The sequence below is a fragment of the Molossus molossus genome, unplaced genomic scaffold (assembly GCF_014108415.1).
Source record: "Molossus molossus isolate mMolMol1 unplaced genomic scaffold, mMolMol1.p scaffold_m16_p_9, whole genome shotgun sequence".
In the NCBI taxonomy this organism is placed as follows: Eukaryota; Metazoa; Chordata; class Mammalia; order Chiroptera; family Molossidae; genus Molossus; species Molossus molossus.
This window is the reverse complement of record NW_023425403.1, coordinates 100,594,530-100,614,452: the sequence shown is the minus strand read 5'-3', so window position 1 is coordinate 100,614,452 and position 19,923 is coordinate 100,594,530. Positions and strand designations below refer to the sequence as shown.

Below are 19,923 nucleotides of genomic sequence, written 5' to 3'. Positions count from 1 at the left end.
CAGTTCTGAATACTTTCGAATTCTCCCTTTTTTCTTCATTAGGTTAGCCAGTAGTTCGTTTATTTTCAAAGAATCAACTTTTAGGTTTACATATTAGTTCTTTATCTTTTCTAACACATTTGTTTTTTCTGTATTAATTCCCTCTTTTGTTTATTCCTTTTCACTGTTGAATTAATTGAGCATTTATTTATTTATTTTTTTATTTATATTACTATTTAATGCTATGAACTTTTCTCTGGTAACTATTTTAGCTGAATTTCATGGATCTCATGTCATGCTTTCTTTTTTTTTTTTTTTATCCTCATCTGAGGACATTTTTCCATTTTTTGTTCAGATAGTGCGGGAGGGAGAGAGAGAAACATCGATGTGAAGGGACACATCGAGTGGCTGCCACCCGCATGACCAACCAGGGCCAGGGACAAACTGCAACCAAGGTACGTGCCCTTAGCGGGAACCGAACCCGGGTCTCTCTGTACCGCAGGCTGACGCTCCAACCGCTGAGCCAAACCGGCCAGGGCATGTCATGCTTTCATTATCATTATTTTCAAGCAATTCTCTGCTGTACATCTGAAATCAATAAAGTAATATTGAAAGTAAACATAAAAATTTTCCACTTCAGATTTGGACCTCACCTGTGATCCGATAGTTGTTTAATGGCATGTTTTGAAATTTTGAGGTTGAAGAGCCTTTTGTATTTATGTGTGTGTTCTTTTGATTAAAACATAAATTTTATTTAATACTCTTTATATATATATATATATAACTTTGATGAGCTTTGCTTTGTGACCTAAGATAACAGTCAATTTTTCTGACTTTTCCCCATGTGTTTGAAAAGAAGGTGGATATTTTACTTTGAGGTTTTCAGGTTCTAATGTGTGCCTAAAATACCTGTTTTTTAGTTCTATATTTTTAATAACTTTGTCTAATTGTTCTGAGTTTGAGGATGTCTTTTTTTTTTTTTTTAATCTACACCTGAGGATGGATGATAGCTAGCTAGCTAGATACGTTTTTTTAAAACTGATCTTGGTGGTGGGGTGGGGGGGAGAGAAACATCAATCAGTTGCTTTTTGTTTGCACCCCAACCAGGAATCAAACCTACAACCCAGGTATGTGCCCTGACTGAGAATCCAGACCACCACCTTTTGGTGTATGGGATGATGCTCAAACCTATTGAGACACCCGGCGAGGACTAAGGATGTCTTTTTAAAGTATCATTAGAAGAATGTTTCTGTCTAGTTCTCTCCCCACTTCCTGTGGTTTCTGCTCTTCACTACTGTATAGATACATAGGTACATTGTTAATCACTGCTCTTTCCTTGATAAAATTTTTTAAATGCAGTATTGAGAGAATACTTGATTTTTGTTAACTGTTGAATATTTTCTGAAATTTATAGTCTTGTTTACTCATAGCTTTTTATTCTGAGACAACCTAATATAATTTTTGTGGTGAATATATAAAAGAAAATCTGTAATAACCTATGTAGGATTTCTCTTCAGTATAGTGTAAACAAAACTAAACTACATTTTCCAAAATATAGACCAACATTTCTTTACGGGCTGTGTTTCTGTAATATTGAAAGATTCTGAAATTGCACATCAGTGAATAATTTAAAAATATTTATATGTCAGATTATATCTACCCTAAAGGCTATAGACTGACCTAAGTTTTTTGGATAATATTCAGGCCAAAAAACAACAGTGAATATTGTTTTTCATTATTTAGATTTTAGTCTTGGAGGGAGTTTGGGTGGAGGGTATCAATGAGGGAAAAAGGATAAACATCTGTAACAAATATACATTAATAAGCATAATTTAAAAAATTAAGTTTTTAGTCTTGATCAGAAGTGTCCATTTGAAAAGGTTTAAAACCATCCCAGAAAATAAAAAGCTGGAAGTTCATCACCAAACTAGTATTACAAGAAATGTTAAAGGGACTTCTTTAGGAAGAAGGGGGGAGGGTAGTAAATATGAATATTAAAATGGCAATACCAATTAATCATTTTAAGTATAAATGAGTTAAATGCTCCAATTAAAAAACATAGGGTTGCTGAATGGATAAGAAAATAAGACCCACACATGTGCTGTCTAAAAGAGACCCATTTCAGATAGAAAGACACACAGAGACTGAAAGTAAAATAATGGAAAAAGATATATCATGGAAATGATTAATGAAAGGTAGGGTAGTAATATTTATACTAGACATCATCCTCATACTTATACTAGACAAAATAGACTTTAAAACAAAGGCTATCTGCAAGAAAGGTTAAAAGGACTGCTGTAATTAGCAGGAGAAATGGGAAGAAAAATAGAACCACACTAAACAAAAATGGCAATAAATAGGTACATATCAATAATCACCTTAAATGTAAATGGATTGAATGCTCCATAAAAAGACACAGAGTAGCTGATTGGATGAGAAAGCATGACTCATCTATATGTTGTTTAAAAGAGAGTCACCTCGCAACAAAAGACTCACATAGATTGAAAGTGAAGGGATGGAAAAAAATCTTCCAATCAAACAGAAAGGGAAAAAAAAGCTGGGTTAGCAATACTCATATCTGATAAAAATAGACTTCAAAATGAAGGCCATAACTAGAGACAAAGAAGGCCACTACATAATATTGAAAGGATCTATCCAACAGGAAGATATAACCTTCATAAACATATATGCACCCAATATAGGAGCACCAAAATGTATTAAAAATCTTCTAGAGGACTTCAAAGGAGAAATCGATAGCAATACAATCATAGTAGGGGACTTCAACACCCCGCTGACATCACTGGATAGATCCTCTAAACAGAAAATTAGCAAGGAAACAGAGACTCTAAATGAAGCTCTAGACCAAATGGATTTAATAGATATCTACAAAGAATTACACCCCAAAACTACAGAATTCACATTCTTCTCAGGTGCACATGGGACATTCTCAAAGATAGACCACATGTTAGGGCACAAACTAAGTCTCTACACGTTCAAGAAGACTGAAATCATATCAAGCATCTTCTCGGATCACAGTGGCATGAAACTAGAAATCAATTGCAAGAAGAACATACAAAGTCATTTGAACACATGGAAGCTAAATAGCATGTTATTAAACAATAAATGCGCCCTGGCCGGTTTGGCTCAGCGGTTGGAGCATTGGCCTGCGGTCTGGAGAGACCCGGGTTCGGTTCCCGCTAAGGGCACGACCTCGGTTGCAGTTTGTCCCCGGCCCTGTTTGGGTGGTGTGGGTGGCGACCACTCGATGTGTCCCTTTCACATTGATGTCTCACTCTCTTTCTCTCCCTCCCTTCCACTCTATCTAAAAACAAAATATCAAAAAAAATGTCCTCGGGAGAGGATTAAAACAAAAAACAATGAATGGGTCACCGAGGAGATCAAGGAAGAAATCAAAAACTTCATGGAAACCAATGAAAATGAAGACACAACAACACAAAATCTATGGGACACAGCGAAATCAGTTCTGAGAGGGAAGTTCATAGCACTACAGGCCTACCTCAAAAAAACAAGAAAAATCTCTAATAGACTATCTAACCTCACAACTTAAAGAACTAGAGAGCAAACAAAAAGAAAACCCCAGAGCAAGTAGAAGGAAGGATATAGTAAAGATCAGATCAGAGAAAAACGACATAGAGACCAAAAAAAAAAACCAAATCAAAGGATCAATGAAACAAAGAGCTGGTTTTTCGAAAAGATAAACAAGATTGATGGACCCTTAGCTAGACTCACCAAGAAACAAAGGGAGAGAACCCAAATACACAAAATCAGAAATGAAAGAGGAGAGGTAACAAATGACACCACGGAAATACAAAAGATCATTAACAACTACTATGAACAATTATATGGCAACAAATTCGACAATCTAAGCAAAATAGACAAATTTCTAGAAAACACAGTCTCCCAACACTGGATCAGGAAGAGATAGAAAACTTGAACAGACCAATAACAACAGAAAAAATTGAAGAGGTAATCAAGACTCTCCCAGCAAACAAAAGCCCAGGCCCGGATGGCTTCACGGGGGAGTTTTACTGAACATTCAAAGAAGGACTAATACCCATTTTCCTCAAACTATTTCAAAAAATTCAAGAAGAAGGAAGACTTCCAAACTCGTTTTATGAAGCCAGCATAATTCTAATTCCAAAACCAGAAAAAGACACTACAAAGAAAGAAAACTACAGGCCAATATCCCTGATGAACATAGACAGCAAAATCCTGAACAATGTACTAGCAAATCAGCTCCAGCAATCCACCAAAATAATTATCCACCATGAACAAGTGGGATTCATCCCAGGGATGCAAGGCTGGTAAAATATTCCCAAATCAATAAACGTGATACACCACATAAATAAAATGAAGAATAAAAACCACATGATCATATCAATAGATGCCAAAAAGGCCTTCGACAAAATCCAGCATTCATTTCTGATAAAAACGCTCAGCAATGAGAGAATAGAAGGATCATATCTTGACATAATAAAGGCCATATATGAAAGACCTGCAGCCAACATCATACTCAATGGGCAAAAACTTAGAGCATTTTCCTTAAGAACAGGATGCCCACTTTCGCCACTCTTATTTAACATAGTACTGGAAGTCTTAGCCACAGCAGTCAGACAGGAAGAAAAAATAAAAGGGATCCAAATTGGAAAGGAGGAAGTGAAACTGTCATTATTTGCAGATGATATGATACTATATGTAGAAAACCCCAAAGACTCTATCAAAAATTTATTAGACTTAATAAATGAATTTGGCAAAGTAGCAGGATATAAAATTAACGTCAAGAAATCGATGGCATTCTTATACACCAAGGATGAACTCACAGAAAGACAAACTAAGAAAACGATCCCATTACCATTGCAGCAAAAAAATTACGATACTTAGGAATAAACTTAACCGAAGAAATAAAGGACTTATTCGCAGAAAACTACAGTTCATTGAAAAAAGAAATAGAGGAAGATATTAGAAAGTGGAAGCACATACCCTGTTCATGGTTTGGGAGAATTAACATCATTAAAATGTTCATATTACCCAAAGCAATCTATAGATTCAATGCAATCCCCATCAAAATACCAACGGCATACTTCACAGAATTAGAACAAGTACTTCAAAAGTTCATATGGAATCTTGAAAAGGAAGAACAAACTTGGAGGGATCACATTTCCAGATTTCAGGTTATACAAAGCCACCATAATCAAAACAGCCTGGTACTGGCACAAGAACAGGCATATAGACCAGTGGAACAGAACAGAGAACCCAGAAATAGACCCAAGGCAATATGCTCAATTAATATTTGACAGAGGTGGCAAGAGCATCCAGTGGAGTAAGGACAGCCTCTTTAATAAATGGTGCTGGGAAAGTTGGACAGCTACATGCAAAAAAATGAAACTAGACCATCAACTTACACCCTACACAAGAATAAACTCAAAATAGATAAAACACTTAAATGTGACTCATGAATCCATAAAAATCCTAGAAGAAACTGTAGGCAACAAAATTTCAGACATCATATGCAGCAGAATTTTCACTGATACATCACCTAAGGCAGTAGAAACAGGAGAAAATGAACACATGGGACTACATCAAACTCAAAAGCTTCTGCACAGTGAAAGATACAATCATCAAAACGGAAAGGCTACCTACTGTATGGGAGACCATAATTGCCAATGATATATCAGGTAAGGGGTTAATTTCTAAAATATATAGAGTGCTCATACAGCTCTATTAAAGGAAGACAAAACGCAATTGAAAAATGGACAGAGGAACTAAATAGACACCTCTCCAAACAGGACATACAAATGGCTAAGAGACATATGAAGAAATGCTCATCATCACTAATCATCAGAGAGATGCAAATTAAAACAACAATGAGGTATCACCTCACACCTTTCAGAAAGGCCGCCATCAACAAATCATCAATCAACAAGTGTTGACGAGGGTGTGGAGAAAAGGGGACTCTAGTACACTGCTGGTGGGAATGCAGACTGGTGCAGCCTCTTTGGAAAACAATATGGTGCTACCTCAAAAAATTAAAAATTGAACTTCCATTTGACCCAGTGATCCCACTTCTAGGAATATACCCTAAGAAGCCTGAAACACCAAACAAAGAATATATGTACCCCCATGTTTGTAGCAGCACTATTTACAAGATCTGGAAATAGCCCAAATGTTCATCAGTAGACGAATGGATAAAGAAGCTGTCGTACACATACACAATGGAGTACTACGCAGCTGCAAGACAGAAAGATCTTTTGACCTTTGAGACTACATGGAAGGACCTGGGGAGTATCATCTTAAGTGAGGCAAGCCAAACAGAGAAGGACAAGTATCGTATGATGTCACTTATTTGTGGAATATAATGAGCATAACAATCTCAGGAATGGGGTAGTCCCAGAGACATGGAGGTTGGGTACAGACTGACAATCCCCAGAAGAGGGGATGGTGGGGGAGAAATAAACCACAGAACTTATATGCATGCATGCATGAACAGTGGACATGGACAACAAACTGGGGACGGGGAGGTGGAGGGGCAAAACAGTGGGGGGGGGGGGAGAAGAAACATCTGTAACAAAAATTCCTTAATAAAAAAAGAAAAAAGAAAAGCTCTTGAGGAAAAAAACAAAAAAAGGCTATGACAAGAGACAGAGAAAAACACATAATCATAAAGCATTCAGTCCAACAGGAGGATATGTAACCCTTGTAAACATCATTACTCCCAACATAGGCGTACCTAAATATATAAAGCAAGTATTGATGGATATCAAGCGAGAGACTGATAGTAATACAATTATTGTAGGGGACTTTAACACCCATTGACATCAGTGGTAGATCGTCCAAACAGAAAGGGAATCATTAGCCTTCAATGACACATTAGACCAAATGGATTTAATTTATATTTAGTTTAGAGCATTTCACCCCAAAGCAGCAGCATATACATTTTTTCAAGTACACATGGAATATTTTCTAAGCTAGACCACATGTTAGTTCACAAAGCAAGCCTCAATAAATTTAAGAAGACTGAAATCAAATCAAGTATCTTTTTAACCACAATTGTATGAAACTAGAAATCATTTACAAGAAGAAATTGAAAATCACTCAAACACATGGGGCTAAATAACATTCTACTAAACAATGTGTTAACAAGAATATCAAGGAAGAAGTCAAAAGATACGTTGAGACAAAAATGAAAACAGAATGACTCAAAATTTTGAGGACATAGCAATTCTAAGAAGGGAATTTATAGCAATATAGGCCTACTGCAAGAAACAAGAAGCATCTCAAATAAACAATTTAACCTTATAACTAAAAGACTGGTGGGGTGGGGGTGGGGTAGGGGTGGAGAGCAAGGACAAAAACAAAGTGAGTGGAAAGAAGGAAATGATAAATATCAGAGTGAAAATAAACCAAATGGTATCTAAAAAAGAATATGAAAGATTAATGAAATTAAGTGCTGTTTGTTTTTTGTTTTTATCCTCACCCGAGGACATTTGTGCGTTCATCTTCAGATAGAGCTGGAGGGAGAGAGGGGGGAAAGAGAGACATATCAAGTGACCGCCACCCACATAACCCCAACCGGGGCTGTGGACAAACTGCAGGCAAGGTACGTGGTCCGCAGGCCGATGCACCAACCTCTGATCCAAACCAGCCAGGGCTAAGTGGTGTTTTTTAAAGAACAAAAACAAAATTAGTAAACCTATAACTCGACTCGTTAAGAAAAAAAAGAGAGAGCACCCAAATAAAATCAAATGAAAGAGGAGAAGTGATAATTGACACCACAGAACTTCAAAGGATTATAAGAAAATACTCTGAACAATTATATGAGAACAAATTGGACAATCTGGAAGAAATGGAGAAATTTTTAGAAACCTGCAGTTGTTCAAGACTGAATTAAGAAACAGAAAAATTTCAACAGATTGGCAACGACTAATGAAATAGAAATCTAATCAAAACACTCACTAGAATTTTACCAAACCTTCAAAAAATTAACACCTGACCTTCTCAAAGTTTTCCAAAAAACTCAATCAGAGGGAAGGCTCCCAAACTCATTTTATGAGGCCAGCCAGCATTAATTAACCTGATTTTAAAACTGAAGAAATCATACACACACACACAAAAAGAAAATTGGAGACCAGTATTTCTATTGAACATAGATGCAAAAATCTGCAACAAAATACTCGCACGCCAAATTCAGAAGTACATTAAAAAGATCATATGACCAAGTGATTTATTCTTGGGATGCAATATTGGTTCAATATCTACAAATCAGTTAATGTGATACACCACATGAAATGAAGGATAAAAATCATATGATTATATCAGTAGATGCAGAAAATGCATTTGACAAAATCCAGCATCCATTTATGATAAAAACTTTCAACAAAGTGAGAAATAGAGTAAGTATCCCACAACATAATAAAGGCCATACATGACAAAACCACATCTAACATCCTCCATGGAGAAAAGCTAAAAACCATTTTACTCACGGTAGGAATAATACAAAGATGGGCACTTTCACCACTTTTATTCAACATAGAATTTCTCAAATCCTAGTCGTAGCAATCAGACAAAAAAAGAAACAAAGGCGTCCAAATTGGAAATTCTTTACAATTGTTATTCTTTAGAGATGACATGATTTTATATAGAGAGAACACTAAAGATTACACACACACACAAAACTATTAGAACTGATAAATTCAGTTAAGTAGCAGGCTTAATTTTCTGAAATGGATTGCATTTTTGTACACAAGTAATGAACTATCAGAGAAATTAAGAAACATAGACTTGCTTCTAGTTACAAAATGTCGATTGTACTAATATAACATAGGGTGGTATGACCTAACAGTAGTTGTGGATAGATCCAAGGGTAACTAGTTGACTGTACTTTAAACAATAGACAAAGTTTGATTTCTATAGAAGTGTTAGAATTTCAAGTTCCTCTTTCAGCATCATTATGGGCTATATACTTTGAGGTTCCTCCCATTACAATAAAACTGGATCCTAGATAAGAGACAGCAAGCACATTTTTAATGCATTGCTGCTTTTTCAACACAAAAGAGCAGCAAAAACAAGGAAACAAAAACAATTGAAACCAAGGTTTGAGCAGAAAATATGAAAGCTTTTGGTGGCCTTGAGACTTTTACAAGTATTAGATCTGATTAGAGACTAATTGAGCCTTAGTAAGAAGAGAATTGGTAAACAAAGATGGAGCTGAATGAAGAAGTTATCCAGATTGCAGTACGCAAAGGGTTACAAAAAATGTTGAAGAGGTTTAAAAGTATGGGCGAAATACTTATAAAATCTAATGTACATCTACTTGGAATCCCAGGAAAATTAGAATGTGAGAATAACAACATTGAAAATAGTGGCCAAAATTCTCCATAATTGATGAGACATAAATGTACATATACAGAAAGCACCATACATATCAAGTTGAATGTTATATTGGAACACCAGAAATAGACAAAATGCTAGAAACACCCTGAGAAAGGTAAACCCTCCTACAAAGAAGCAGCAGAATGACAATGACAGTGGAAGCCAAAACACAGTAAACTGATATTCTCACAGTAAAATAATAAATCTGTCAATGGTATCCAGCAAACCGTTTTTCAAGAAGATATAAAGAGGTGGTCAGATTAAATGCAAGTGGTGACTGCTAGGAGACCTTTACTAAATAGAAAATTTCTAAAAGGATACATACATCAGAAAGATGGAAAATGACCTTTAATTCTTCTGAAATGTAAAGGTGAACAGAGAAAATGTTTCCTAGGTTGGAAAAGTCTATTTTGTTATGGCCTATACAGCTGTCAAAAATGTAACATTGTACTTTGAGAAGGTGAAGTGGAGTTTCAAAGGTGTAGTGTAAATTGCTTTGTACTCTCCAGAATTCATTCCATCACCTTTTCATTTTGTAGCTGCCGTATGGTTTTTGACCCAGAGTTAACAACTGGGCCCTGATTAGTGTAATGTAGTCATAATAATTCCATTCTTGCTAATTTGGTTGATTCCAAGCCCATGGCCTTTATCTTGATATCCGTTATTGATTCAGATATGGCAAGAAGGAAAAGACTTCTTTTCAAGTCAGTGCATGCAGGCACCCTGGGGAAACCTAGATTGCTTGTTATTATGGTAAAAAATATACCTTAATGTGAAGTCTACACTATGAATAGCAGAGCTGTTACAAAAAATGTTGAGAGGTTCAAAAATGAGAAAAGAAAAACAATTAAAAAATTTGGTCTCTAATGATTTCAAGGTGTTACTAAATCATCCAGCCCTAAAATTTATCCCATTTCTAGACTTCATTTTATGTGAGATTGTAGTTTGAATTTACATAGTTTATAGGATTATAATTTCTTGTTTAAATGCCACCAAACTCCTACCTTCAAAAAATAAATTAGACTACATTAATACAAGTATAATTTCAATTCTGTTCCAGGAGATGTAGACTCTTTATGCTGCTTTGGCAAGACTAGAGTAATTTTAGTTATCATGTTTAATTGAAGCACATTGGCAAATTAGTATGCCCAGAGAAGATGACAGAGTGATGAGGGGTGTGAAAATCAAAATCATGAAATGTTACTGTATGATCAGTGTTTACGGTATTTTGTACAAATTGGCTTGGTATAAGAAGATATTGAAAAGATTTGGTAACAGCATTAAAATATTTAAATGGCTCTCATTTAGTGGAAGATTTAGATTTGTTTTGCATTTCGGTGGTCAGAACTAATTCCAATCAATAGGAATTTTGGAGAGGTATAAGAAAGTTGTGATCAGTGTAAGAAATTTTCTAATATCACTGTCTGAAAATGGAAGTAAAGGAGTGTGACAGTGAAGATCAATTAGTGGAGACTTGGCGAATAAATATTTTTCCTAAAATTATTCTAACAGAAGACTTCTATAACTATACCACATTTAACAAATTTTTTTCTGCGTGGAGTAGGAGGTTGGATTATATTAATTTCAAAACCCCTAACATTTTATTATTCTATTTGCTGATCCAATTATTATATTGGTTTTCAACTCTTTTTGGTCTCAACACTTCTTTTTAGAGTAAATTTTTGGTGATGTCTCCTTACTATCTAAAAATAAAATTTATAATGTATATAGTCTGCTCATATAATATTTAGGAAATAAATATGAATATAATATAAAGTAGAAATAAAATGACAGTAATTTAAAGTGAAACTCTACAATCATATATCTGAAATGTAAAAAAATTTTAAAATCAATCATTTTTTACTGAGTTAGGCATAGACTTATTGGCAGCAAAACCTGATCTTAATTGACAGAAAGCTAATGATAATTTTTACCCAATTAGTGAATTCCTGTTTCACTGCAAAAATATTAGCAGTTGTTACAGAATCTACTGTCAGTGTTACTTAATATATTTTTAAATCCAAACAAATTCTGAATTCTTAAAATATCTCCTCCAGAGGGCATTGGCTAAAATATTTCAAGATGTGCATGCTGCGTGATGACTAATTTATAACATTTAAGAAAGTAATTATGTGGTTGCATTTTCAATTAATGTTTGCAATCACGAGAAGATGACAAGCCATTCTGTTCAAGAAATACTGGAAGGTGAAAGAGCAGACCATGCTGTGCTACATGGGACAAGTAATACCAGACCCTATTTATTAGAATATGAGAGAAGGGGGAAATAACTTCATTTGACAATAATGTGCCTAAACAAGTTATATACTGGTGAAGTGGAGAAATGAGGAAATACAATATTTTTAACTGATCTGAGCTTCCTTAATAAGATATATATATATGGTCTCTATATATATCAGAGTCACATTGAAAAACAATGAATAAAATTTTATAATTTTAATATATAAATTGTTATTAATGAAGTTTAATGAGATTACATACCTGGTTCTAACTCTGTTAAAAATACTCTGTGACCAGTTCACAGAATATTTTATTTTATAAGTACTACTACTGCTCAGAAACCCTTTTCAACTAAATCTGTAGTTGAATATTACATGATACTTTAAAAAGACAAAACCCACAATATATTATTGAATAATTTAGAGATAACCACCTATAAAAATATTTGATAATAGTACATAGCAATGTATATTTATAATGGGTTTAATCCACAGAACATTCAAAAGTTGCATGGGATATAGAATAATATTTGATATTTTACAGAATATATTTTAAGAATAAAAATAGATTGTATTAATTTTTACCTTTTGTCTCTATAATAGGAGCTATTTTTTGTTTTGTTTATTGTTTTTGGAATTTTTACCATCTTTTCATGTCTGGTTCTACCCTTGTATGTTTTAATGATTTATGTCTGCCTTTCTTGTCTTACTAGCAATCATGTGTCATTTCATTGAGCATGTAATACTTACAACATGAATACATACTTAAATAATACAAAATTTACTAGTTTCCATTGTCTAACCAATAAGTTGTACACCAAAACCAATACATAATATAAAGAAAGAAATAAACAAACTAAAAATATAAAAGAAGAGTTTAAGGAGAAATTAATGTGTGTTTTAAGGAGCCAAGTTTTATGTCTGGTAATGCCCAGAAAGAAATTTGAGCATTTCTTGTTCTTGTGTGTAAGGGTCTTTCGTAGTCAGAATTTAGTGTTAATAAAAATGAGACACAGTGGTGGGAAGATAACAATTATATGACACTGGTTACTTTATTTTCTTAGCACTTAATAAATTGTGGTTTGAAGTCTCTTTGTTATGTAGTATGGTATTTAATTAAATTTTATAAGCTAATTACTAGTGCTCTGCTTTGTAGGCTACTATTACAACTAGAATAAACTGTGAAACCTTTTTTTAGAGGCAATATAAGCACTAACATTTTGGCTACCATTTTCGTTTCATCAAAACAGGGCAAGTCTCTTTTTTGAAAGCATTTGTAAAATTATTTAATGCATTTTAATTTATCACTAGGTGTGTAGGAAAATGCTGTTGCATTAGTATATGACAAGTCTTAGATCACCAGTTATTTTGAGAGTCTACTATGAACAGTGTATCTCTTTTTTGGTAACTTTTTAACAAAGTCACAAATCCTTGTGTGTTTCATCCATTTTAAACTCTTTTACCTGCGATTTTCACCCCCAAAGAAAAGTTAGTATGTACCATACTGTCAAAGGCTTATTAAAGTATATTTGCATTGCGTATTTTAAAATATTAGTTATGCCTTATATTTACCACATTGCAGTTCTTTAGTGAAATAGATATTCCATAATGTCTTTTTATTGTGGTGTTGCACTAGAACTTCTCACTTCCTCTACTTAGTGGATAAATGATTATTTGCAAAACTGTTGAAACAAAGATTAACGAAGTTAGAAATATTTTGTATTATAATAACTATCTCATACAATTTTTAAAAAATATGATAATTTGTATATGCATATCTACTTTTTAGAAGGAATCTTCAAGGGGGAGACATAGGGAAAAGGAAGACATAAAAATTACCAAGGAGAGAACTCCAGAAAGTGAAGAAGAAAACATAGAATGGGAAACTAACAGAGATGGTGAGTTTCAAAAAAAAATTTTTTTTATACAGTCAGTTTTTTATTATTCATTTCACAGACTTTTTGTGGACTTCAAGCACTTTTCAACTGATCTTTCTTTTGGTAGAAAATGGCATATAGTAGCTGAACAAAGGCAGAAAAACTGTTTACATTGCATTTTTCATATTCCCAACCTTTTTTTCTTCCTTGAACTTTATTGTATACCATTACAGTCCTTTGGAATTTTATTACATTTGTAAGGTTTCAGTTCCTCAACATTGAGGTTTAAAAATTAAATCTAAATTTATGTTTGTTGTTTTTCATAAGGTATTAAAAGATTTTTTTAAATGTTAAGGACCTAGGAAAATTATTTTTAAGGAATTGTTGACTTTCATCTTTCAAAAGAGATCCAAATCTGATAATAATTGAGACCTGGGATTTGTTCGTGAAAATTTAGCAAAATCATCTTTGAGTCATTGCCTTAACAAATAAGCATTTATTTTCCACACCATGAATGTTCTTCACTTCCATGACTTTTTAAAAGGTGAGCACTCACACTACTGAATGTAGAGAAAGGGAACTCATTTGTTGAATGTGTTGGGTGTGCTAAGCATTTTAATATAATTTATATAATTACTTCATTAATTCAATAACTTTGCTACTTCTCCTTATAAATGACATAGCTAAAGAGTTTAAGAACTTAAGTAATTTCTCAGCAGAAAGCTGAAAACTTAGACCAAGATTTATAAAATTCTAGGTTGTGGACCAGACAACTCTTTTTGCTTTATTGGAACATAGCCATACCTATTTGGTTACATATTATTCTGTGGTTGCTTTGGAGCCACCATAGTTGATTACTTGTGAAAGCCAAGACCCTGCAAGCCTAAAGTAGTTACTCCTATAATTAAGAACAGTCTCTCAAAACTTATATAGACTAATACTTGAATTGTACCCTAAATGCCTCTCCAGTAATTTGAATATCAGAACTTTTTAAGGAAATTTATTCCATCTTTGGGCAGCATTGTCTGTCGAAGAGTTGCTTCTAATAACAAATAGGAAACTTTCCTATAATTAGTTCCTTGGAATTTCATAAGCCAATCTAATACAGCTGTTATGTTCCATTATGGTAGATCAATTAGTTAATATAGTGAAATAAAATATTACAAACCTTGACTCTTTAATATTGGATAGCTAACTTTTCCTGAATAGTAAGGAATTAACTCTTAACATACCCAATAGTCTTTTATTTTTATTTAAATTGATTTTGGATTTTAAAAAATTCTGAGGTTTATCAGATAGGAAGTATCTTTAAAAATTTCTCTATTTCTGTCACAATAATGCATGCATTTTGTTTAAAATTTAAAAGGTTCAAGTTAGTTTTCTCTATGTTTTCATAGTAGCTATTTTAAAATCTCTCCTTAAATCTCATCCCTTTAGTTGTTCTGCTTGCTATTTACTACACAGAGGTGATGGAACTCTTTATCCACAAGCTTCCTCAACTTCCTGTCACTACACACTTACAAACTGGTTTTTTGTTTACACCTAAATGTTTTTATTTCCTTTTTGTCCTGTGTAAGAGGCCTCCCTCCTGATGCATAAGATGATATTCCCTTGTATTCTGTATCTGATTTCCTCCCACCAGTTGCAATCTTGTTATTTATTATATATTCTCTTTTATACCTTTAACATCCATCTTGACACATTATTTCTTTTCTCCATGTTACTTTTAGCTCTCACCTTGCTTTTACCACTTTGCAACTAAATTCTTGAAATTTACCATACTGTCTCTAGTTTTTCACCTCATACTTATTCAGTCTTCTGACCCATGTCTTTACTAAAACTTTTCTTTAAGGTCCCTAAATACCTCCTCTTTGCTAAATAAATGGAAACATTATTGTCACCATCTTATATAATCTTTCTGGAGCACATGACACATTCAACAGCCTCTGTCTTCTTGAAATACTTTTCCTCTTGGCTCCCATCATCTATCACTCTTCAGGTTTTCTGTCTTCCTGTTCAGGCCCTTTGGTTTTGTATAGAGACTCCTTATATTCCGTCTCTTCCTTAACTGTTCATTGCCAATGCTTTATTCTAGACTATCATCTAAAAAAAATGAGTAAATGTCTTTTATAGTAGTTTCACATGACTATGTTTTCTCTTGATTGAAACAGGCAGGTTTTGGAAATTGTGTATCTTCATGGTTTTTAAAATGATCTGTTTGAAGAAATATTGAAGCATGGATTAAGACTCTATCTCCAGATAGTGACACTGAACTGATTTTATAAACTTATCTTCTGCATTTTCTAAGTGAATAGCAGTTTTAGCTAAATGTAGTAGAAATTGGTCTCTACTAGTATATCTAAAAATTTTTTTGGTGGCAGGACACTTAACTTTTCTTGAGGACACCAAAGAACTTTTTATCTTTCTGGATAAGGTGTTTTAATGATTATTGTATTAGAAATTTTAATATTTATTCATTAATTCATTTTACAATGACAGTAATAAACCCAACATAAAATTATGGAAAATAACTATGCTTTGCAAAACAAAAATAAAAATCATGAGGTGGTGGCATATTTTACGTTATTCCTAATCTTTGTAATGTCCAATCAAGAAAGCAGAGGAGTTGAAGTTTGTGCTTGCCTTTTCTTATGACCACATCAGCATTACAGCTAAATTATAGAACAGTCAATCTGGAGAACCATCTGAAGACTTGTTGGACAGTGGTCCTATAACTAAAGTTATTAAGAAGAAGCCATGTCAAGACTGGTAGGAGGGACAGAGATGCAAAGTGGGCTGGCCCTATACCCACAGATGGTAGTTGAGAATTGGGAAGGATATCTCAGCTGCAGAGAGGCCTCATATATGCACCATTGGAGGCTCTTTCAGCATTGGGCTGCCAGACTTGATCAGGTAATCAGCTGCAGTCTTTTCTTAAAAATTCTTGAAGGTCCACAGGAGCCAGGCAGGCAGCAACTGTCCTCAGTGTGCCTTTTGCTGAGTGTTTCCAGGGTTGGCACTAGTGCCAAATCTGAATCTGCATTCACCTGGTGAACACAACTCACCCCACCCTAGTGACTTCCCAGACTCTGCATCACCCAACTCATGTGTAGCCTGAGACTCTTTCAGTGGTGGAGCCTTATGAGCAGCTGGCAGGTGGCAGCAGGCCTCAGGGTGTCCTGTGCATTTTGCTTAGTGGTCCCTGGTCTGGTACTGGTGCTAGCCAGCTTTGGTTGGCAGCATGGCCTCTCCCATGCGCCTACAGGCCCAGCATGGGCAGCTGCCAACCATGGATCACCTTGAATGCCCTACCAGGTAGCCCTGGGTGGTCATAGGTAGCAGCTGACCTTAGCCTGCACCAGAGCCCCACATAAGAGGCCTCAGAATCAACACACATGGTAGCTGGTTTCAGACCACAGTAGAGTACCACCTAACTAGCTCCTCAAGCAGCACTCACAATGGGTGGTCTTAGCAGGAATTAGATCCCTGCTGGGGTGAATCTTGTTCTGTAGGGAGAGCTACCACACAGCAGCTTATGATCTGTGGTTGTGGTTAGTCCTCACAGCCAGTTAGCCTGAAGGTCAGCCCTATTTTTTGATTGTGCCAACAGCAATCAAGGTCCAACTACAATAGGAGGGTACATTGCAACTTACACAAGGGATGTTCCTGAAGCATCCTGCTCAGGTGATCGGCAGCCTGTGCCACTGGGCCTCATGGGTCATCTATTAACATAAGATTGGGAGACATAGCAGATCTATCTAATACCTAGAAGCAAACACAGAGAGGTAGCTGAAACGAGGAGACACAGAAATATGCCCCAAATGAAAGAACAAGAGAATTCTCTAGAAAAAGAATTAAATGAAATGGAAGCAACCAAAATACCAGATGCAGAGTTAAAAACAATAGTTATAAGAATGCATATGGACCTTAAGGGAAGAATGGATGATCTGGGTAAGAACTTAGGCAAAGAGGTAGTATTAAAAAATAAACTATAAAAATGTTTCATAGAAATTATAAAAAAGAACCATTCAGAAATGAAGAATACACTAGAAGGAATCCAGTAGATTAGATGAAGCAGAGGATCAAATCAACAATTTGGAAGATAAGGTAGCAGAAAACACCCAATCAGAACAGTAAAAAGCAAAAAGAAATTTTAAAAATAACGATAGTTTAAAGGATTTCTGGGATAACTTCAGACATAACATTCACATCACAGAGGTCCCAGAAAGAGAAGACGGAAAACAAGGAATTGTGTATCTATTTGAAGAAATAATGACTGAAAGACTGAAAATTTCCATAACCTGGTAAAAGAAATAGACATACAAGTCCAAGAATCCAAAAAAAGGTGAACTCATAAGGGGCGCACATTGAGACATAATTAAAATGCCAAAGGTTAAAGATAAAGAATCTTGGGAATCTTGGAGTGTTTTTGTTTGTTTGTTTGTGTTTGTTTTTTGTTTTGTTTTGTTTTGTTTTTGGTACATGCCCCTAGCGGGAATCCAACCCTGGACTCTCTGGTCCGCAGGCTGACGCTTCAACTGCTGAGCCAAACCGGCCAGGGCAAGATAAAGAATCTTTAAAGTAGCAAGAGAATAGCCATTAGTCATCCACAAGAGGGATTCCTTGTAGGTCAGTTGTGTTCTCAACAGAAATGTTGCAGTCCGGAAGCAATTGGCATGAAATATTGAAAGTGAAGAAATGCAAGGACCTACAACCAAGACTACTCTTCCTAACAAGGCTATCATTTAAAATTAAAAGAGAGATGAAGAGCTTCCCAGACAAGAAAAAGCTAAAGGAGTTACCACCAAACCAGTATTATAAGAAATGCTAAAGGGTCTTCTTTGAGAAGAAGAAGAAAGTGGATCATAAATACAAATAATAAAATGGCAATAACTACATACCTTTTAATAATAATTTTAAATGTAAATGGATTAAACGGTCCAATCAGAAGGCATAAGGTAGCTGAATGGAAAACACCACTCATAGATATTTTGCGTATAAGAGACCAACTTCAGATTGTTAGACAAAAACTGAAAGTAAAGGGATGGAAAAAGATATTTCACTCAAATGGAAAAACAATCTGGGATAGCAATACTTATGTCAGATAAAACAGACTTTAAAACATGGGCTGTAAGAGACAAAGAAGGACATTTCATAATGAAAAAAGTATCAATCCAATGGGCAAATATAACTCTCATAGGAACACCTAAATATATAAAGCAAATATGGACAGACATAAAGGGAGAGATTGACATTAATACAGTCATAGTAGGGGACTTGAACACCTACATGATGTCAGTGGATAAATCATCTAGATCAAAAATATGAAAACCATAGCCTTAAAAAACACATTAGTCACATGGGTTTAATTGATATTTTTAGAGCATTTCTCCCCCAAAGCAGCAGAATATACATTCTTTTTAAGTGCATATGGAACATTTTTCCAGGATATAACACGTTAGTCCACAAAACAAGTCTTAATAAATTTAAGAAGACTGAAATACCAAGCTTGTTCTTTGTCCACAATGCTATGAAACTGTAAATAACAAGAAAAAATTGAAAAACAAACACATGGAGGACATACACATGGTCAATCAACATGAAAAGATGCTTAATGTCACTAATCATTAGAGAAATGCAAATTAAAGCACAATGAGATATCACTTCATATCTGTCAGAATGGCTATTGTCAGTAAATCATTTATTAATAAATGTTGTTGAGGATGTGGGAAAAAAGGAGCCCTTATCCATTGTTGGTGGGATTGCAGATTGATGCAGCCACTGTAGAAAACATGGAAACTCCTCAGTAATTAAAAATAAAAATACCTTATGACCCAGCAATAATTCCCCTTCTGGGTATCTATCCAAAGAAATCCAGAACACTCATCTGAAATGATTCGTGCATCCTTATGTTTATTGCAGCATTATTTACAATAGCCAAGAAATGGAAGCAACCTAAATGCCTGTCTATAAATGACTAGGTGAAGAAGATGTGGTAAATAAATACAATACAATAAATAAATACAACTGAAATATTACTCAGCTATAAAAAAAGAATGAAATCTTACTATTTGAGACAACATGGATGGACCTAGAAGGTATTATGCTAAGTGAAATAAGTCAGAAAAAGACAAATACCATGATTTCATTTTTTTTGTGAAATAACAAAAAATAAAAAGAAACTGACTTATAGAGAGCACACTGATTGTTGCTAGATGGGAGGGGAGTTGGGAAACTGAATGAAAAAGGTGAAGGGATTAAGAAGTATAAATTGGCAGTTACAAAATAATCTCAATATAATGTACAGCATATGGGATATAGTCAATAATATTGTAATAACTATGTATGCTGCCAGGTTGGTACTAGACTTACTATAGTATCACTTCATAAGTTGTATAAATGTCTAACCACTATAGTATATACCTGAAAAAGAATAAAAT

At 34.6% G+C, this 19,923-nt stretch overlaps 1 protein-coding gene and 1 long non-coding RNA gene across 6 annotated transcripts in view; one reads left to right on the top strand and one right to left on the bottom strand.

Annotated features, from left to right (window-relative positions):
- The window catches only part of ZC3H13 (zinc finger CCCH-type containing 13), a 105,326-nt gene that overhangs the window by 21,025 nt on the left and 64,378 nt on the right, over window positions 1-19,923 (top strand). For 4 of the 5 annotated variants that reach the window (XM_036249679.1, XM_036249678.1, XM_036249677.1 and 1 more), the window contains one exon: window positions 13,396-13,504. In XM_036249679.1, coding sequence (XP_036105572.1) covers window positions 13,396-13,504 — 109 coding nt within the window. Of the gene's footprint in view, window positions 1-11,414; window positions 11,611-13,395; window positions 13,505-19,923 lie in introns of those variants that run through there. The other variant, XM_036249681.1, reaches the window with a different exon arrangement.
- Window positions 13,185-18,577, bottom strand: LOC118622288. Its single transcript, XR_004958031.1, has 3 exons — window positions 18,385-18,577; window positions 17,137-17,248; window positions 13,185-13,288 (listed from the first exon to the last, which is right to left on the bottom strand). It is a non-coding gene; the product is annotated as an uncharacterized LOC118622288 (long non-coding RNA).